This window comes from Ambystoma mexicanum, chromosome 2q (assembly GCF_040938575.1).
Source record: "Ambystoma mexicanum isolate Mex_15411 chromosome 2q, UKY_AmexF1_1, whole genome shotgun sequence".
Taxonomy (NCBI): domain Eukaryota; kingdom Metazoa; phylum Chordata; class Amphibia; order Caudata; family Ambystomatidae; genus Ambystoma; species Ambystoma mexicanum.
The window spans coordinates 75,768,808-75,791,662 of NC_090924.1; the positions used below are offsets into that span (position 1 = coordinate 75,768,808).

General features: G+C 44.1%; 1 protein-coding gene across 2 annotated transcripts in view; it reads left to right on the top strand.

Annotated features, from left to right (window-relative positions):
- DNAAF8 (dynein axonemal assembly factor 8) overlaps positions 1 to 22,855 on the top strand; it is a 1,512,143-nt gene that overhangs the window by 1,144,346 nt on the left and 344,942 nt on the right. For both annotated transcript variants that reach the window (XM_069646874.1, XM_069646873.1), the window contains exon 23: positions 13,148 to 13,201. In XM_069646874.1, coding sequence (XP_069502975.1) covers positions 13,148 to 13,201 — 54 coding nt within the window. The remainder of the gene's footprint in view (positions 1 to 13,147; positions 13,202 to 22,855) is intronic.

Sequence of the window (22,855 nt, forward strand, 5' to 3'; positions counted from 1 at the left end):
GTCTTCATCTGTGGACCCTCCCCTTGCTGGCATCTGTGTCAGGGGCACTGTTGTTGGTTGCTAGGCAACAACTAGCAACTCCACGAGGCCACGCACACCTGCCTTGTTGTCGCTCACTTGCCGCGGCTTAGAATACCCGCCCTCAGGCGTAGCCGCGGTGAAGTGAGCCAAGTGAGGAGCCCGCTGCCTGCAGCACAAGAATTGTGCTTTTTCTGTCACTCCTGTTGACTTTATCATCTGCACCGAGGTGCGCCCTTGTTGGTACACTCCGCAGTGCACAAGCACAGCGGTCTTCATCTGTGGGCCCTGCCCTTGCTGGCATCTGTGTCTGAGGCACTGTTGTTGGTTACTAGGCAATGACTAGCAACTCCACAAGGCCACGCCCATCTGCCTCGTTGTTGCTCACTCGCCGCGGTGAAGTGAGGCAAAGTGAGATTTAGCTGTCTGCAGCTGTCCGCGGCGTCTTCGTGCCAAAAGCCCACACTGGCATGCGGCCCCTCGCCTGTCTGCTCCTCCCAGTGCCATCCTGGAAAACATCTTCCATAGCCTGGTCTACCATCAAGATACTGTTTACCATTGCCATAACTGTATCCATACCTAATTGTTCACCTCCCACTACCTATCAATCAGACTGTCATGCTGCTGACTCATTTTTGAATCCCAATCTCATCTATCTACAATTTGTTGACACTTCTACTGTTATTGACCTTGGTCTATGGAATGCAAGGTCCCTCTGCAATAAGACCACTGCAGTTTTGGACCTATTCCTACGTTTGCATTTTCATTTTCTCTGCTTAATTGAAACATGGATTCTTCCACATAACTCAACCGTTTCTGCTTCCCTATCCTCTTTTGCTTACGCTCTTCACACCAATGGATGCGGCGGTGGTGTTAGCTTACTATTTCGCCCTACCTGCTCATCTGTTCCTCCCCCTCTGCCTCTACCGGAATACTCTTCGTTTGACTTCATGTACAAAATCTTCACTACTCCTCACGCTATTTCTTTTCTCATTCTCAATCGTCCACCTGGCCCATTGTGGTCATTCTGTGAGGACATTTACCACCTTCTTGGTCATATCTTACCCAGTCCTACCCCTCTTGTCTTGCTCGGAGACTTCAATCTCCATCTTTCCTCTGTCCATCTAACATCTCCTCCTTTATCAATACTTGACTCATATCTGTTTTCTCCACTCCTGACTCCTCCTACTTATACCTCTGGTTCCATTCTTGACTTGATTTTCACCTCATCATTTACTGTCTCCTCTATCTCTGTTCTTCCTGTCTACCTCTCAGATCATTCTCTACTCTCGGCCTCTCTGTTCCCACCTACTTTTAGCATCTGCCCTTCCTCTTTTCTATAATACATGTACAAATTCTCTTCCATCTCTCACACATTTCTCAACTCTCTCAGCAGACGAAGCAACGTCCATTCTTTCTTCCTCTCTAGCTTCTAGTCTTGATCAACTTTATCCTCTTTCTCCCTTTCAGCCCACTCGCAAACCTGCCCATCCCTGGCTCTCTCCTCATCTTTCCTCTATGCGCCACTTTCTCTGTCGCCTTGAAAGGCGCTGGCGCAAAATACGTTCTCCTGCTAATCAGGCGACTTACTTCTCTTACCATGCTCTTTACGACAACTCTATTAAATCTGCTAAGTGTACTTATTTCTCTGATCATCTTTATAGCCAATCTATCCACACTCATCCTTTTTTTCAAACTTTGACTTGCCTTCATTCTCCTCCTATACCTGATCCCTCCATTACATCATCCCTATCAGCTTCTGATCTTGCTAACTTCTTCTCTTCTAAAGTACACTCCTTACGTGAGGATATCCTATCTTCACCTGCATATAACTCTTCTCCTTTATCCTTTCCTACACCTTCTTATACTGTGTCTAACTTTGTCCCTGTATCAGACTCTGATGTGGCCCTTCTTTTGGCCAAAGCTCATCCCACCGCCGCCCCTACTGACCCTGTTCCTTCCTTACTAAAATGTACCCACTCTTGGTACCTTTTCTTGCCTCCTTTTTTAACATGTCTTACCACCTCGATTCTCCCCTCGGCTTTCAAACATGCCGTTACTCAAAACACTCTTCCATTCTCATTCTTCTTGACCTATTTGCTGCTTTTGACACGGTGGATCCTTCCTTGCTTCTGGACTCTGCTCATTTGGTTTTCGTGGGCCTGTTCTATCCTGGTTCTCGTCTTAACTATCTAATTGCACTTTTGCTATCTCTTGGGCCGGTAATACCTCACCTTCTTTTTCCCTTGATTATGGTGTTCCTCAAGAGTCAGTACTTGGTCCTTTTTTATTTTTTCTATACACTTCTTTTATTGCTCCTATTATTTCATCCTTTGGAGTATCGCATCACTTTTATGCTGATGATACTCAGCTTTTTCTTTCTTTCTCATCCTTCACACCTGACATTCATCACACTCTTTCATCCTGTCTCTCTGCTATAAAAACTTGAATTACCGCCCATTTCCTCACTTTAAGTGCTGGAAAGACTGAAGTCATATTTTTTCCACCAACACACTCTCGTCACTGTCTTTCCCTTCTACCTCTTTTCCTCCCTCCAGTCTCTACATCTTCCTCACTGCCAGTATTCTTGGTCTTTACTTCGATTCTAATCTTCCCTTTGCGCATCATATCTCTCTTACGTCGCGCACCTGCCGATTTCATCTTTACAATATATGCAAAATTCACCCACTCCTTACTTTTCACGCTACAAAGCTCCTTGTATCCTCGCTAGTTTTCGCCCAACTTTTCTCTTCTTTGGTCTTCCCTGCTCCCGTCTTGCTCCTCTTAAATAAATCTATCATTCTGCAATTCGCTCACTTTGCCGTCTCGCTTATCGTGACTCAATTACTTCCTCTCTTGTTTCACTTGGATGGCTGTCCTCCTACTCCAGCACAAATATAATTTCCTCTGTCTAGTTTTCAAATCTCTCTATGGTCTTGCTCCAGACTATCTTGCATCTCTCCTTTTATTCTATTCTCCTTCTCTGGCCCTCCTTTCTGCCGGTCTTTTTAGACGTAACATACTTCGTCCTCCTTGTGCTCATTCCCGCTTCCTCTCCTTTCAGTTTCTTGCTCCTGTTCACTGGAACCTTCTTCCTCTACCTCTTCGTTCCATTACTCGTTTCTCTCTTTTCCGCTCTTTAAAAACTCACTTGCTTCAGTTGTCTGATTGATTCTGGCTGACTCTGAACACTGATTTTCACTGCTGATTTTAGGTATCATGAACTGTTCTATGTAAAGCGCTTTGGTTAAAAGCGCTATATAAAGTAACATAAAAATACAAATACAAATACTTGCTCGCTCTGTCACGGCCCAAAACATCACTCTTTGCCAGCAATAAGTTTACAGTTAATCTGAAGTGGATCACATAGCAGACTTCATTCTTGCTGGCCATTACCTCAGCTGTCATGTTAATGCGCTTCAGAACATTTTTATTCCTACCCTTTTCCTTCCTCGGGAATCAATAGGTTTTGCATAGTCTGGATTTTCCCAGAGCTCTGTAATTATATCTAGGTGGCACAAAACATGTGAGATCTTCAATGCATTCTGCCAAGCTGTCCTGAAAATATTTTTGGCTAGAGTTGATTCGTCATGCTACCCCACCCCCCCACCGAAACTTTGGTTGTGTTTTCTTATCTCTGTTGGGTATTGAGAAGGAGGACAAAGTTGTGAGAGCAAGTACAAATTATTCACCCAATGACACTTGCATTCCTAGTTCATAGTCCACCTTTGTCCATAAGGCCCTCCCTTCATACCCATTGTACCTGCCCATATTTAACTCTAGGGTAGACAATGACTGACAGCTGAAGAACGTGGTTGCATGTGGGGGTGGGGTCAGTCACACTAGAGGCTGTGTATGTGTCCTGACATTCGAATTGAGTTTTTTTGTGCAAAATAAACTCCAAATGCAATCACCAATGGAGATCGATGTCACATACATATGGAGAATAGGAGACTATGGACTAAGAGCTCAAGGCTTGCAATTTACCAAATGCTTGTTCCTCTTGCTTTCAAATTGATTTCTGCTCTCCCATTTGATAAGTGGAGATAAGTATTTTCTTTTCCTGTGTCTTCAGGCTCTTGAATATATGGAAATCTGAAGGTAGCATTTGGCCATCATTTCAATAGGCTGTTATTAGGCCTCCCAATTTGGATTTAGGAAGAGTGTCAACATATGCTAGCGGCAAACATGATACCTTACTGCTGACGTTTCTGACTAAATAGTGAAGAAGAGGATTATGTCTGTCTTGAGCTATTTGTGTGTGATATTTTTCTCGTTTAGAAAAGACACAGTACTAATAGTCAAATAGATTGTGTCCTCCCACGTATTTCTCATTTTATGATATTCTTATCCTGCCAGCTTCGCTGCTTCGGAAATAAAATTCTCGGCAGAGGGCACTGTGCACGAGGCCGTGGCGTCGATGTCCCTCGACGGGCTCTGTACCGTGTCAACATCACCATCAGTATAAATAGCTTGTGCCGCGCCCGTTGGCTTCAGTTCTGTTTTTCAGATTGCTTTGCTCTCGAGAACGGCGCACTTTGAAATTTTCTTCTGAAAATGTCGTCTTCTTCTACCCCTTCTACTCCCAAGACAGGGTTTAAAAAGTATATCGACTGCAGATAAAGATGTCAATTATAGATCCTCGACGCGTTTGTCTCTGGTCCCTAGGTTCAAACCATTGAACCGGCGACTGTGGCTCCTGTCAGTCGATGACGGAGAAGGCCCTTCGTGAGAGGAAAGGTAAACTGGCGGTGGGGAGGGAAGCTTCTATGGCCCCGAAGGCCTTGTTGAAAAGACATACAAAATAGAGCGATTCGAAAGAATCGGATCGTCATAGACACTCTAAGCGATCTCGATCTCGTAGTAGATCGAGGCACTCTTCATCTTCCTCTTCAAAAAAGTAAAAAGGAGACATAGATCTCCCTCGTCATCATCCGATTCATCTACCGATTTGGTATGATGCCCGACTAAGTCGGATTCCCCAAGAAAATTGGAAGATTTTAGAAGGAAGATGATGGAGGTCTTTGAGAATGCAGCCTCGACCCCCTCAAAGAACCCTCAGAGGAGCCGGACCCCTGTCGCTCCATCGGACGACACAGGGAAGTCAGGAAGTACTGTGGTAAAACCCAGTCGTATGGATGAAACTCATAAAACTCGAGTCGACGCCAAGTCGAAGATTCCTCGAGAGTCGAGTATTTCTCCAACACCATATAAAAAACAAAAATCGTCGAAAACGTCCGTGACTTCGTCGACGCCATCGGCGCCGACCGCTTCGACATCGAAGCCAAAAGCCTGTGTCGAAGACATTATCGGTGTCCTCGAAGACTCCTTCGATACCATCGAAGGTTCCGTCGATTCCTTCGACCAAACCTTATGAACAAGACAGGAGATTTACACCTTTACCAAAATCAGACTTCTTTAAGTCTATGTCTTCAATTTTTGAAGAAAGTGGCTCTGAAGGAGAGGAGTTTTCTCCTTTTGGAGTACAACATGGTACTAGAGAGGTCCCAGAAGAACTAATCGATCCAGAATCGAAAATGAGAGACCTGTGTGACACCCTTCACTATGCTAGTGGCATTGATACATTACCTGAGCTGGAGTTTGAAAAACCTGACCCTGCAGAGCCTGCAGGTTCAGGGTACAGGAGTTTAATGAATAGAGTGGTGGAATACATGGGCTGGGGTAGAGCATCACCCACTTTTGATCTGGACGATATGAGGGACATACTTGATTGGGGCCCCCAGAAGGATCCAGTTCTCCCCTTCCATAGGGCACTTCAGAGAAAGGTGGGAAAAAAACTGGGAACTTCCTGACAATATTGCTGCAGTTAACAGTCATTTTCCTAAGAAATATAGAACTTCTGGTTCCGATCCTGAATATTTAAACAGGCATCCCACTCCAGAAAGTCTGGTTATTCAAGCTGCAACTACCTCAAGACAGACTGCATATCCTTCTATCCCTCTGGATAGAGAGGATAAGAAGGTGGATGCTTGGGCCTGTAAAGTTTTTACTTTGGGTAGCATGGCGCTTAAATCAACTAGTGTCACCTGTACCCTGGCCAGGTTCTCCGATACCCTGTGGGACTGCATTTCGGCGGCGGCTGATCATATTCCGGAAGGCGAGGAAAGGGAATGCTCCCTGAATATTGTCAAAGACGGAAAGGAGGCAATGGGGGAATGTCTCCAGTCTGGACTGGATACTGCTGATAGTATCAGCAGATCCATGGCTGCAAGCACAGTGCTACACAGATTTGCGTGGTTGAGGAAGTCGGGGTTCGCACCAGATGTGTAGGCCAGACTTCTCAACATGCCTTTAGATGGCTTGCGGCTGTTTGGTAGTAAGCCTAGAAAAACTGCAGACATCAAACGCGGCAGCTAAATCTCTTAGCGCCTCCATGCCACAGCCTTAGAAACCCTATTCGGGCTCATCTTCCTGGAGGGGTCGTTCTTTTCAGTACTACTCCTCTTTTGGTAGAGGAAGATGACAGGCCTTTCAAAGAGGCAAGAGAAATGTCACTCGTGGTGGACGAGGAAAGACTGCAAAGCCAACCTCAGGAACAGCATCTTTGCCCTCAGCCGCTCCTGCAGCCGCCTCCAAATCACTCTGAGACCTTGTTACACAAAACCCCGGTGGGAGGCAGGATCTCTCAGAATCTGAAAGAATGGCGGGGCATTACCTCAGATGCTTGGGCACTGGAAACAGAAGCTCAGGGTTACTGTCTCCCCTTCCTAAAAAGGCCTCAACCATCCACCGGGAATCAACTCTGTCAAAATTCCAGATCCGCTCCTGTTACAGGAAAATTTAACCCTGCTAGAGAAAGGTGCAATAGAACAGGTCAGGTACCTGTAGTGGAGAGGAACAAGGGTTGGTACTCCCCATACTTTCTCATCCCAACGAAGGACGGAGGATTGAGACCCATCTTGGACTTAAGAAACTTGAACAAGTTCCTCAGGAAGGACAAGTTCAAGATGGTAACCCTTTCTCAGATCCTTCAGGCTCTCCAACTCCAAGACTGGTTGGTATCATTGGACCTTCAGGATGCTTACTTTCATGTGCCAATCCATCTCAAGCACAGAAAGTACCTGAGGTTTGCAATTGGCAATTCTCACTATCAGTTTCGAGTTCTGCCATTCTGGTCGACCTCCGCCCCAAGGGTTTTCACTAAGTTGATGGCTGTTGTGGCAGCGAGTCTCAGGAGAGGGGGGATTCACGTCTACCCCTACCTGGATGATTGGTTAATCAGAGCGCGTTCTCCCGAACAAGCTCAGGAACATCTATCCATCACCTGTCACTTTCTTCACAAACTGGGCTTCTCCCTCAATTTCAAGAAGCCCCACATGATACCATCCTAAGAGCTTCAATTTATCGGAGCAGTTTTGGACACTTCCTCGGGCAAAGCCTCGCCTCCCGAGATAAGAGCACTCTACATTCTGCGGATGGTAACAAAGTTCCAGAATGCCCAGCATGTGCTGGCCTTCGATTTTCTGAGGTTGCTCGGCCACATAGCATCATGCATTTTTCTGGTGCCAGAAGCCAGATTGAGAATGAGATCCCTTCAATGGGCCCTCAGAACTCAGTGGTCCCAGTTCTCAGGGAATATGTCGGATCTTCTGCAAGTCCCGAGCGCAGTCGCTCAGGATCTACTACGGTGGGCTTGCAACAACAACATCCTCAAGGGAGAATCTCTTTGGCAACCATGGCCGGAGATAACAGTAGTAACGGACACCTCACTCACGGGTGGCGTGCCCATATCAACGATCTGACAATCAGCAGTCGTTGGTCTCCATCGGAGTCCAAACTACACATCAACCTATTGGAGCTGAGGGCAATCAGACTAGCGCTGAAAGCCTTTCTGTCCTCTGTACAGGGAAAGAATGTCCTGATAATGACGGACAACATGGTGGCCATGTACTACCTCAACAAGAGAGGAGGTGTAGGGTCACTAACACTGTGCATAGAGGCAATGAAGCTTGGGTTCTGGGTAATACGAGAAGGAATCTATCGCCAGTTCACCTAGCCGGAGCGCAGAACACGGAGGCAGATGCTCTGAGCAGGCAGAGCACAGTCTCCCACAAGGGGGAACTAGCTCAGGAAGTCCTTCTGGAGATCTTTGCCCTTTGGGGAACCCCTCAAGTGGATCTTTTCGCGACCACGGTAAACCGGAAGTGCGAACAGTACTGCTCAAGGGAATTTCCTTAGAGTGAGCTCTAGGAGATGCGTTCGTGGTGGACTGGAAGTTTCCACTTCTGTACGGGTTTACTCCAGTCCCTGTGATTCCTCAAGTAATCAGGAGGTTGAGAAAGTTCAGGAAAACCATGATCCTAATTTCCCTGGATTGGGCCAGGAGGACGTGGTACCCGGACCTTCTGGACATGTCCATCTGCCCTCCAATACGTCTTCCGCAAAGAGAGGATCTTCTCTTGCAAGAGGAAGGTCGGGTTCTCCATCCAGAGGTCAAGACACTCAACCTTCACGGATGGTTTCTGAGAGGTTGAGATACAAGGATTGGGATCTTCCGGATGACGTAATGGAGATTTTGCTTTCGGCCGGAAGGCCAGCAACAAAATCCTTGTACCGGTGTCGTTGGAACAAGTTCAGTAACTGGTGCAAAGATAAGGATGTGGATCCTTTCAATGTGGCACCCCAATGGTGCTTTCTTTCCTATTACATCTAGCCAATCTGGGGCTCCACATCGGAACAATTAAAGGATATCTAGCTGCGCTGTCCATTTTCAAGCGCTCCTCGGAAGAGGTTTCTTACTTCAAAATTCCATTGATAACTCAATTCCTGAAAGGGCTTACCAATGTATACCCTCCAGTCCCTTTTCATGTTCCAACTTGGGATTTAAATCTAGTACTTAAGTTTCTAACTTGTATACCTTTTGAGCCTCTGCACTCTTGTCCCTTGATGCTTCTAACATTAAAGACTGTCCTTCTTGTGGCCTTAACATCAGCCCGCAGGGTTAGTGAACTACAGGCTCTCTCATGTAAACCTCCATATACTACTTTTTACAAGGACAAGGTGGTTCTTAAAGTTAAACCTTCTTTCTTACCAAAAGTAGTTTCTGACTTCCATTTGTCACAAAAAATCATATTCCCAACATTCTATCCTCCTCCCTATTTGGGCAAAGAAGAGGAGAGACTGCATAGACTGGACCCCAAAATGGGCTCTCAGTTTTTACATTTCAAGAATGTCAAAATTACGTCAAGATGACCAACTTTTTGTAGGTTATACAGGTCATAAATTGGGATTAGCAGTGACAAAACAAACCATATCCCGCTGGATCATTCTGGCTATAATTGAGTGCTACAGATTGGTGGGAAAGGACCCCATATGGGCTTTGAGCCCATTCCATTAGGGGGATGGTTACTTCTGCGGCTCTGAAGAGGGGAGTCCCTGCAGCAGATATTTGTTCAGCTGCAACATGGGCATCAATGCATACCTTCCTCAAGCATTATTGCTTAGATGCTTCTTCCTCCAATGAGGGTTTATTTGCCAAGGTGGCACTTCATTCCGTCCATGAAAACAATAACTAGTACTCCCACCTCCAAAATACCACTGCTACGGGAGTCTATCATAAGATGAGGAATACGTGGGAGGACACAATCCATTTGAAGAACAAGTTACTTACCAACTGTAACGTTCTTTCGACTGGATGTTCCTCCCACGTATTCCTCATCGCCCCTCCCATCCTACCCCGCAGTACAGTTTGTTTCTTACACTTTCCTCTCACGAAGACTCTATCAGTCATAAGGCACGCCTGGGTGTTCCTCGAATATTTCCTCGAAAAACGGGCGCGGTACGAGCTATTTATACTGATGGTGACGTCGACATGGTACGGAGCCCGTCAAGGGACATCGACGCCACGGCTTTGTCCACAGCGCCCGATGGCGAGAATTTTTTTTGCCGAAGCAGCGAAGCTGGCAGGATACGAATATCATAAGATGAGGAATACGTGGGAGGAACATCCAGTCAAAAGAACGTTACGGTTGGTAAGTAACTTGTTCTTCTTGGTAGTAGTTTACTTGCATTTCAGAGTGGTATTAAATGGTTTGTCCAATGGGCTTACATTAAATATGTTCATTTTGTGAATAAAGCAAAAATTCTCTCCATATTGCATTGGTTCATTTCTCAAATGTAACGTAAAAATGCTTCACTGTATAATTACAGCTTGATCAGGCAGTTACATGATGCATCGTAAGAGCTGAACATGGGACAAATGGAATCCTATGTGCCAGACTTTTAAACCAAGATTGGATAGTAAAAGTTGTCTATTTCATGTGCACAAGTTGGGTTCCAAGTAGAAGCAGGTACAATGATATGCCCTCCCCAAGTGTTGAGAAATGGGGAAAATGTAGGAACTCTATTGTTGAAGTCATTATTTTCTACACTAATTGTTTTTTTCTTTAAATGTTTAAATACTCTTCATATTTCTTTGGCTCCTTCTGTTTTATTATTGAATGTATTTCTGTGTTTCAAAACTATACGGAAAAAAGAAAATTCATGGACAACAGAAGGAACAACGGCCAGATATTTTGGCATGCTTGTCTTGGTGTGGAGGATAACAAGCATGCTCACATGAGGGACAAATGGTGAAGGTAGAATTTGTGAACACTTGGTAGAGGGATGAAGCTAAAGATTAGAAACAGTATGTATCTGTCAATGAGTAAAAGATGTGTGGACTTAGTAGAGTATAATGGGGAAGGTAACATACATTTAAGTTACTGAGAAAACCAAAGTGATAGATTTAAATATTTGAGCTATCTCTCCCTGTTCTGGTTAACATTCCTTTCTATTGTTTTGTTGTTGTAATTTGTCTGCAAGGGAAGAATACCACACATATGCAAACCAGTCTTGATCCCTGTCCCAAAGGCAACACTGAAGCCGAAACAGCTGGGCTAGTTTAGCTCTGTACATGAGCATACACGCCAACAGGCATGCTTATTGAACCCTTGTTCGCCATGATTGGTGAGGTGCAGCTTGTATTCACAGGCAAAGCAAGCTTGATGCCCGGTTGTAGACATACTCCTCCTACATATGGTGACTCACTGAAAAGAAAGGTTATTGATTGGAATACTGAGGGCAATGATTTTTAACCAATACATATTCCTCTGCATAACACTCCATGGTAGTTTAGCTTTCCTTTGTTGTCACAAAAGAGAACTAACTATCTCTGTAGGCCGGGGCCAAGACTGCTTTGCATATGCTTGATTGCTCGTTGCAATGACACATTTCAGGCAAACTAATTTGGAATGGAATGTTACCCACAGCAGTGTCCATTGGCTGAGGAGCGTTTGACTTTAGCATTTCGATCAAGCTTTACTTTTTTTAAAAATCAGAATATATGTGCACTGGGTACACTGTACTGGGAGGGTATCCCTACAAAATCTCCCCACCAAAAATATCGCCATACATATGGCCATTTGTCGATATTTTTTGGGGGGATAATTTGTGGGAGCGGGGGTTGCAGGGGTGTCCCCCGCAGGGTCCATGGGTCAATATCGCCGCAAAAATATGGCGATATTTTTGTATCACGATATTTTTGCAGGGATATTAACACATGCAACCACTGGGAGTACAGTGAATTGTTTGTGCTCCTGGCAGAGTTCAGAAAGAATGGCAGGATCTGTGTATTCATTACACCTAGTAAATGGCAGAACAAAATACATGTGGGCAGTGGTACGTTTCACCAGGTATCGTCACTTCTACCCATGGGGGACACCTTTCTTGTGAGGATATGGAGGTGCGGCCACTACCCAGTACTCCCCCTAGGGTGGTTTTAATGCGGAAGGACCTCATGGGGATAAGAATGAACACCTTGGGTACAACCCATTGTACAACATTGCACCCCCAAATGCCTCAGCCCCCTCTTTCCATTTCAAACCATTATATTGAGAGTAAAACTGTATTTCTGTAGTGCCTGGGGTACAGTCAGGGCAGAAAATACTAGGACGAAGAAGAGCACAGAAAACATATGGAACACTGACTGTGCTATTACTGAGACGAGGTGGCTCACATGAGACATGAGGAATACCAAAGAACCATTGACAATAGAAGAGAACCAAGCATCCTAGGAAATCCTCCTTGTACCAGTGCAAGAGATAAGCCCACTGACCACAAGAGAAGGGTCTGGTACCCCTATATAAGTAGGATTTTGCTGATAGAGTGAAAGAGTGCCAAGATAAAACCCAAGTTGAAAAAATATCTCTCAAACACCTTTTCACGTGCACTGAAAAGACACCAGGGGGAGGGAGGCAACCCCCCTGGCCTTGTTGTGAACTGTTCTGGAGAGTCAGACCAGTACCGGGAGAAGGGAGCCGATCTCTTGCTCCAGAAAGTTGACTGTACAAAGTGCTGGAATGTCCAGCCAGGGCAAGGGAGTCATTCATCCTTCCATCTGTTTACAAGTGGATATTTTCAGGAACACCACATGTATACCAGGAGAAGGGAGTCATTCTCTTGTGGAAGGAACTTTCTTCTAGATTGCTACAAGCAAGGGGAAGGGAGTCATTCCCCCTGGCACCTTTTTGCAAGAGAACATTTTGGAAATGCCACCCGTGTACCAGGAGAAGGGAGTCATTCTCCTGGAGAAGGAACTTTCTGTTGGATAATATTAAACTTTAGTTGTAGTGTAAGGGATAGACGTAGGTTGTGACACAGGGCGATGGACTTTCATTTCGACTGACATTCGGACAGATCCTTTAGTGTTACTTTGAAGCAAGGAAACCCCTCTTAGATATGAGGATAGTGAGGATTATTTTACTATCAAAGGTCTATAGCAATAAACATGCCACCCTTGTGTAAGCTTCTTCAACACCCTTACAGCAGGTATTTATGACATAATTTCCAGCATAAGGGTGCGTAGGAGCCATGGGTCCTATTACAGAGCAAGTATGATCTATCTGACACATTTGGAAGGTTGTGTGTGCTCATCTGCTGGTTCCAGATTTCAAACTTGTCAGCTTTTCAATGTTTTTGGCAGTTACAGGGTACAGTACAACCATCTTCGCAATATTTGGCTGTAATGCATTTATTTCTTATTTCTGGCTTTTATGCCCATCATTCTGGGTATCTCCTCCTCCAGGTGCCTCTCTCCTGCTCTTAAAATCTCCTTGTTCTTCTCTTTCAGGAGAGGAAGCTCGCAAAGTTGTCACAGAGTCAGTATTCAGCTACATGTTATCAGGTGAGGCATTCACCCTGCATATGTTCCCTCAGTGTTTAAATTTAAGACTAAATGGAAGCTTAACTCCAAGCCGTAGACATTCATGAACAGATTTTTCAAACATTTGTACAACTACATATTTAATTGACAGATCTGCAAATACAGAACATATATAAGAACATCTGACACTTAGTAAATCAATTTAGTGCGATTTACATTAATGGGACTGCAGCAATAAATGTTGAAATGCACTGGCAAAACTAGGCGATCAGCAGTTTAGGGCAGTCGCTGCCCCTGGGTTTTATTTCACATCCGATGTGCCCACAACCATCGTGCCTGCAAAGTAGTAAAATGGTATGCTCTAGTGCCAATGAGTCCTTTGCTCCCTTTGGCGCCAAATCCTACCACTGCTGAAAAAATCCATTAAATTTACAACCACTGTGCACTCAAATGCACTCATGTTCCACATATCGCAGGGCTAATTTTGCTATCACCCAAGAGCAATATTGACCCTGTTCGAATGATTTGGTATCCCCATAATTAAAACATCCCTTTCTAGGACCAGCATGTCCTTAGTTGTGCTTTATTAGATGTGTTTATATATATATTCACTGAAGAAAACTTTAGTTAAGGGACAGTTAAGGTGATCAGATTTAACGCAACAAAACCCTTGAAATTTAGCGGATGTGGGAAGTGATGATCATCTTAACTCGGCATCCCCCGTTGATGACTCCTAGAACTTAATTATGTGTTCACACACAAATCTCAGCAGGGAGCGCTCAACCCACTGAGCTATCTTGCCAGCCTCTAACCTTGTTTGTCATTATAAATCCCATCTGTTATGTATGAGCTCATGGGCTGGATGCCAAGTTAAGTTGATCATCACTTCCTACATCTGCAGAATTTCAAGGGTTTTGTTGCCTTAAATCTGATCACCTTACCTATCCCTTAACTAAAGTGTTTTCAGTGAATTTTAAAGGTTTTGTTATACCATAGTTTTTTCAAGGTCGGCCATGACCACTGTGGTTACACCTATAGATTTCCTTAGGGCCCACTAGCCATGGACTTCAGCCTTTTGCCGTGCCCACTGTACATGTTCCACCAATAGGTTTCTTTAGGGCCCACTAGTCATCGTCACTTTCTTTTAAAAAAAATATTTTCCTAGTCTCACACACAGTACCGCAAACATTTGCATTTTTCATTTGTTTTACTATTTTCTGATGAAAAAAATTCCAGGACCACAATATCACTGATCTGAGGCTTTATTGAATAGTGAACAGGTAAGGAAGATGATGCATTTCGACCTGCTGCAGGCTTCGTCAAGGTTACAAAAGTGACACGTCAGACACCAAAATATAATACAGTAGTCCTTTTGCAATTTCGCTTGTACATCCACTAGTCACATGATCTCATTTTTTCAGCACTCACGTTTGTGACTTGTACCCTGATCAGCTAGAAGCTCACTTTTATGACTGATTACCATCTTATTATATCCTTATGTCTCAGTGTTTTAGTAAGTTTGAAGTAATGGTGATGGTCTTTAAAGAAAATGTTATTAGCATTTTACACAAAAGTATAATGTAGTAGAGCAGGTAGACATGTCTTCCCTAGCTCCTGCCCCCTCGCCTCTATCATACATGAACACTACGAGAAGCGCCGTATGTAGGACACCAGGTATCATCCCAATACCGCATTCAGTGTATGAGCGATGATATGCACTCAGACAATTGTATCAAATGTACCCTCATACTGAGAGGGTGGAAGGATGTCTGCACACACCATTGGACGTCATAGAGCTCTAAGTGAAATCTGACAAGAGCAGAATGACGTCATAGAGGAAAGATACTGAGACTCACTGAAACGATATGCAAATACTCCAAGAATAAAGATGGAACTGAATTAACAAGAGAAACATGTAATTGAATATGAAGAAATCATCTATGCAAACAAGATAAAGTAATCTGCTGACTAATAAGTGTACATAGGCAGAAATGCAAGGTAGATGAGACATATGGAAGCTTGCTGCAGAGGAAAACATAACATGACTCGAGCGGTCATGATGGACAGATGAACGTCGGACTTGTATTAAAACCAATCAAGTTACCTCAGAGAGAGACCAGGACTGTAGAGTCAGGAGACGCAGGAAAACCAGCTTTGTGTGAGGAATAATGTGGAGTCTATTGGCCTGGGATCAAGGATGCTACTTTAAGGAATAATTGCAAGGTACAAGGGAAGTCAAAAGGATAAACCAAAAGGATAAGCCATGTACGTAAGAGATATTTCTCTTAGATTAAGCAAAGGAGAAAATATCTGCAAGAGCCAAGCATTATATAATTAAAGATGCAGAAAATCTATGTAAGATAGTGTGCAAGTCTACAGAGGCCAAGAAGGGTAATGACACCCAGCTCAATTGAATCAAATAGCAGTAAATAGAAGGTTGAGCTGGACACATTTGTGGTCTCCTCAAACGTGATTCAGAAGTCGAAAACAAGGGCTATTCATTAAGCCCAACCGAAGATAATGGTGTGCCTACACTCCCTTGAATGTCCCAGAACAGAGATCTGTCTTCAAGGTCAACTACATAGGAGAACCCTTGGCTTGGGGCCTGAGTGATGAGAGACAATGTACTAATTGGGAAAGTGGGGAGTAGTCTGGCGTTGTTTGCAGCACCTGAGTTTTTTTGCTTGCGTGCTGCTAACGAGCTGAAAGTCCAAGGTTGGGAAAGCATGCTAACCAATCAGAGGATCTATGTAGCAACATGCTATGCAAAGTTGCAAAGACCAACCCACTTCCATTTTACTGTTATAATGAGTATTGTACTATTTGGAGGTGGTTCAAGGTGTGCCCACCAGATAAGGGGCAGATAATGAAGTTATTAACACGTGTACATACTATAGGTACATATGTTCCCTTAACCAATCCCGCCCTTCAATAGGTTTTAGTTTGCTACATAGGATGATGTCATAGATTACACATATCGAGATATAAAACCTCCGTATAATCACACTTGGTGTTAATACGTGAATTACTGCCTGCTATTTGCCTGACTGCCCTACTTTCTTTATGCTAATAATAAAGTAGTACTTTGCCATATTCTTTGTGTCTGTCCGGTTATTTGGTTACAAGATCATTATTGGTAATTCCATCTAGCACATGAGATGCTTCATGGTGCTAGAGCACAATAACATCCTTCGATAAACCCCCTTCCTCTCCCTATCCTCCCAGGATCATCTGAGGCCCCTTCTGTTCCGTCTTTCAATCCCTTCGATGCCCGATTGTTCTCATTGATCATGGGGAATCTAGTATCCTAAGTTAATGTGGGCACCATTGTATTTTATAATCACTCGGAAGATATGATAGTGCATGCCCCCATCCGTGTCTATACGCAGCATGCTCCCCCTGAATGTTATATGTAACTCATTCCATCGCTAGAAAGTTCCAGACTTTTTGAAGCAGTCAAACTCCGTCTGCGGGTTTTTCTGTTTCCACTTTTGCACCAACACAAGCCACCATGCTGCTATTAATTAAATCATAAACGCTTTTTTGAGTGCTTTTGAAGGTAATTGATTGTTTGGATTCCACAGTCCACACATCCATTCCCTAGTATCACACTGTATGTCTTGGTTGAGCATATCTCTTATTTGTTTGGTTATTCCTTCCCAAAAATACAGACTTCTGGTGCATAGTGCCATTGCATGATTATTTTGTGCCACATTTCCCTTAGTTGGATGGAGCATGTCAGTTTAGGAATGTTAGGCCACAGATATTCCTCAGAAATGGTACATCCAAATTTGTTAACCATTTCTTCGTGTACGGCCATTGATGTTGTTTCATACATTCCATGAAAATCTTATAAAGGGGCAATATCAGATTATTTGTCCCCGAGTGTGTGTGTCCCTGAGTGTGTGGTAATGAATTTCTCAAAAGGGTTAAGCAGTCTAGTAACAGCCGCCTCAATAATCTGGTCTGATACCCAATGCTGCAATTGATAATACCATAGTCTTTTCACCTTCATTCACTCCTATAAGTTGTTTACATGTTTAAAATATTAAGATCTCCTGTCCCTGCATCATATCGCTCAGTTTCAGACAACCTACCTTTTGCCACAGTTTAAACGCCACCTGGTCCATCCCTGGGGAAAGATGTGTATTGTTAAAAATGGGAATAAAGGGATCTGGATTGGCTGACAATGGCCCTTGTGCAAGCAGAGAATCCCATGTGTTGATGGCTAGCGACAATATACAGCTGATCTGTGCATTGGGTAGTCTATCAGTTTTCTCTAGCCAGAGTATCCCTGTGAGGGGTGTTCCAGCTGTTATATCCATTATTACCCATCTTTTAGAGGTGTCACCTGAGAACCATTCATGTACTACTCTTAATTGCGCTGCCTCAAAGTATTTCAGGAAATTGGGCAAGCCCACTCCCCCTACTCCTTGTCACCATTAGTGTGTTGAGGGCTATCCGAGATGGTTTAATGTGCCTTATAAAAGCAGAGAGTATTTTGTTTAGCGATTTTGAAAAAGGACTTTGGGAGAGGAATTAGGCGAGCCTGAAAATAATAAAGTACCGTAGCCACTATGTCATAACCAGATATTGCTTACATTTACAGTTTAGCATGCCACCAGAGTGACTAGGGTACACAATTGTTATATTAAAAAGCCACCTCAGCCTTTTGGTACTTTGTGTTCCAGCAGCTATCAGGAATGCACATGTTACCTTTGAACCTACCCTGCTGGCATTGCAGTTGCTGTAGTTGTCAGGAGACTCTCTCAACAAAGGCACATGGGTGCACTATTATTTTTAGCCTGGAGCTTCACAAAAAGATCTGATGGTCAGGCCTACCTATCTGAAACAGAATGAGCTGCATTATTGTATCTCTAAAAATCAAAATGTTCAGGTTATCCCGCCCTCAACAGATGGTGTTGTGTCAGCACCCCCAACACAAGGCAGTCAGCACCACGCTTTTAAGGGTCGGTCTGTAATAATACTCACACAAACCGTAACACTCTGGAGTTCAGTAATGGTGACTGATGACTAGATTGGGACAATCTTAGAAAAGCCCAGCGGGGGCCTCCTAAGTGAGGGCGACCTTCCCTATGAAATACCACCTGGTCCTAGCCAGTAGGTACGGACAGGATGGTGGTTCACCTGGAAGAGCAAAAGTACCACCAGGTATTCACCAGGCTAAAAAGAAATGAAGGAGAGTTTTAATACAGAAATGACGGCAAGTTAAGTATAATAGGGAAGCGAAAGAGTGACTAACCTGAATGTTCTGTGAATAGACTTTAAATGATGATCAGGTGTAAGTGGTAAAAAAACTCTTTATGGAAAAGGTTATTCGACAGATTGCCTGGATTTGAGTAGCAGCAAGACTCCCAGGCGTTTTCTATGAGGTAGGGCGAAAGGGAGGGGTAGTCAATTTGGTTAGTATGGACCTTATGTCCTGGGCTTAACAAGGGCGCACTAACTGTAAACAGATAAGCAATGACAACAGCAAGGCATCCACAGTGCAAAGCTCTCTGAGAGGAGATAAAGGGGTAATCCAGTAAGAAATCCATAATATCAGAAAAATGGGCCAAAACCAAGTTATCCACAAGGAAGTAAGTACAGAATCCAGTAGGAAATCCTTGATACAAAAAATGGGTCAGGAGCCAGGTAATCAGCAGGTAAAACAATACTGTTAAGGGTTAATTCAATAGCAGGGTCGAGTTACCAGAACCAAGGTCGAAATCATGGGAGGAATCCAATTCGGAACTGAGTAGTAGAGCAGGAGGTCGGGAACCAGGAAGGCAATGCGGAACGTAGGAAACAGGAAACACGAAGCATAGAACAACTTTAATCAGAAGCATAAGCCGATTGAATTGGACGTGTATTTAAGCGTCTCGGCTGAATGCCCCCTAGTGATGACGCGATTGTACGCGGTGTCGGCAGGGCTGCGTGGGCATGGCAACCGAAGGAGGCGTGAACGCTGAGGAAGGCCGAGCTGCTTGGAAGTGACACGGTCTCAAAGGCGCCATGGCAACCGCAAGCGTCTAGTGCCGGTTACGTGTGCACTCCGGTCCTGCACACGGTGGCGAGGGACAGTGGAAACCATGACACGGGCGCATCATCCAGTCAAAAGTTCTTACTGAGGCCATCGGCATTGGAGTGATGTGGTCTAGGTTTATGCTGGATGTTGTGATGATTCACAGGATCTCGTCATTTCTCCCTGGTCTCACAGGGGAGCCCTTCCCTATGAGGCTAGGGAGGGGAGTCCGCTATGCATCAATCCCCTAGGGGTGGCGGTCAGCGAGAGCTCACAGGGAGAGACTCCCGTCTTGGGGACAGAAATTGTGCCCACTTCCACAAGGGAACAGAAAAGCAGAACCAAACGTCGGAACGAAAAGAAAGAGTGGCTTCAGCAGAATATGTACCCTGTCACGGTGGATTGGAGGCTTGACGAGCAGGGGGACAGTTTCCGGATGGCACAAGAATTGGATCCGGTCTTGAAAAATGCACAAGAATGTGTAGGAGCCCGAGCTTCATTAAGGACAAAGTCTATATTACCGGGTCACAGAAAACCAAGGGGGTGAAACACTTAGGCAACTGTTAATTCCCAGTAAGTATTATAGGACCGTATTAGAAGTGGCACATGTGCAAGTGGGAGAAGGTCACTTGGGAACAGAGAAAACAACGCAAAAGATATTAGCATGATTCTTCTGGCCCGGGGTATACGGTCAAGTGACCAGGTTTTGTCAACAATGTACTGAATGCAGGAAGAAGAATAAGGCAGTAGTCTTAAAAGCTCCACTACAAACTATGCCTTTAATTGTGGAACCATTCCATCGAATAGGTATGGATATAGTTGGCCCTTTGGATCCTACTAGTGGAGGACACAAATACATACTAGTGTTAGTTGACTATGCCACCCGCTATCCTGAGGCTTTTCCGTTGAGGTTTACCAACGCACAACAGATATGTGATGTGTTAGTTCCCTTCATTGCTCGAGTGGGAATCCCCAAAGAAATTGTGACTGATAGAGGAAGTATTTTTATGTCAGCAGTGATGAAACAGGTGTGTGAAACGTTAAAGATTGAATGCCGTCTATCACCCACAGACGGATGAATTAGTCGAGAGATATAATCAAACAATCAAACAAATGTTAAGAAAAACTACCACTCCAGGAGAAAGAAATTGGTATCGCTTATTACCTTGGATTTTGATGACTCTCAGAAATACACCACAGTCGTCAACGGGCTTTGACCCTTTTGAACTTCTTTTTGGTAGACCAGTCTGTACACTGCTTGATATATTAAAAGAAGTATGGGAGGAACAACCAGATCAAGAAATAAGTCTGACTGAATATGCTTCCCAACTAAGAGAGTGAGTAGAAAATCCCTGCTCGATAGCCCGAGATAACCTGATACAAGCTCAAGGGAATCAAGAAAGATATTATAATCAGCATTCCCGAATGCAGAAGTTTCAAGTAGGGGACAAAGTACTGGTTCTTCTTCTTATTTCTGAGAATAAAATGTTGACCACATGGAGAGGCCCATATACGGTGGAAGAAGTACTAGGACCAGTGACCTATAAAATACGCCAATCAGATAGGAGAATGCCTCTACGAACTTACCACGTGTACCTGTTAAAGAAGTGGATCAAACTTTTACCTATAGTATCCATGATTAATACTGAAGAGGTGTCAACTGAACGCTTTCCACAAGCATCAGAAGACGTGGGGAAAGAAGCCTTAAAGATCAACCAAGAATTGTCTCTACTGCAAAAATCAGATCTTTCCAAGTTAATTGACAAATACGCTAAAATATTTTCATCCATTCCTGGGAGACCACTTTAACATATCATCACATAAATACTTCTCCAGGAGTTACAGTACGTCTTCGACCTTATAGGATACCTGTAGCTCGGATACAAACCATTGACATGGAGGTAAAGGAAATGCTTAAGTTGGGAGTCATTCAACCTTCACACAGTGCTCTGTGTTCCCCCATGATATTAGTCCCTAAACCGGATGGGAGTTCAAGATTCTGTATGGATTTCAGGACATTGAATGAAGTGTCCAAGTTTGACGCATTTCCAATGCACGAATTGAAGACTTGTTGGATAAATTGGGGAAAGCAAAATTCTTAACTACCATCGATCTTACGAAGGGATACTGGCAAATTCCTCTTTGGACTTCGGATAAATAGCAGACAGCCTTTGCGATGCCAACAGGTCTTCATCAATTCACAGTTCTCCCCTTTGGGCTCCATGGCGCACCAGCTACCTTTCAAAGGTTAATGAACTCCTTAATCAAAGGACATGAGCAATATATGGGAGCCTACTTAGATGATATTATTGTTTATAGTCTGTCTTGGGTAGAACACCTGGCACATTTAGAGCGAGTATTAATGACCCTACAACAGGCAGGCTTACATATCAATCCTAAGAAAACACATATGGCCAATTTTCATACTAAATACCTAGGATATTTTGTGGGGCAAGATATTATCAGACCACAAAAAGAAAAGTTGGAAGCTATACAATGGTTACAGTTCCCTGCTAACACTAGACAGGTTCAAGCTTACTTGGGCCTTGTGGGGTACTACCGCAGGTTCATCCCACACTTCTCTACTATGGCAACTCCTCTAACCAACTTGTTAAGATCATCAGCCCCTCCAAAAAGGGAATGGGAAAATGAAGAAACATAAGGAGCCTTTAATGCCCTCAAGAATGCACTGTCTGACAAAGCCATGCTTCAATGTCCTGATTTTACAGCACCTTTCTTTTTACATACAGACGCTTCAGGGACAGCACTGGGAGCAGTATTATGTCAAGGTAGGGCTGATGAAGAAAGGCCCATACTGTTTATCAGCAGGAAGTTACTCGCTCATGAATTAGGCTATGCAACTATTGAAAAGGAATGCTTAGCCGTCAAATGGGCTATAGAAGCGCTCAGATATTTTCTACTGGGGAGGAATTTCACACTGGTGACAGATCGTGCACCATTAGTATGGCTATCAAGGAATAAGGATACCAATCCAAGGATATTAAGATGGTTTCTGTCTTTGCAACCTTGCTCTCTTCAAACTATACATCGGCCAGGTCGGTTGCTAAAACAGGTTTACTTCCTTTCACGCACTCATGCCCTTCCCGAACGTAAGGGCTCAGGAAGGGGGGGGTCTGTGAAAGGGTCAATCACTTGAGGGGTTGAAGTATATGAAACCAGGGGATGTTATCTGATAACATCCAGCCTCACAGCATTATTCTGAATATGAAGGAATGAGTGAACGAGGGCGGGACATATACATGTTAAAGGACATTTTAACTGGCGAATGGGAAAAGAGATTAACTTTGTAGGTGCTTTTATCTAAGCTAGTCTCCTGTGTGTTCTGGTTGCCAGGTTACAGAGGAAGAAAGAGAGAACAGTTATGCCTGGGCTAATTAGAAAGTAGCCCTGAAAATGACCTTCAGTTAAATCGTTTTTTTTTAATAGTTAGAGGAAGAAACATTGATTAGCGTGTGAGGTCCGTGAAAGGAGAAGCTCCAGGAACAGCTGATAACTGACAGCTGAGTTTGCAGGAGCACCGAGAGAAGTGAAGCGGAGATCGGGGAAGCTGAAACAGCTGATCTTGCTTCCGAATGTAGAGAAAGGAAAGGCCAGGATAGCGAGGACCTCTAGGAGCCATCAGTGGAACT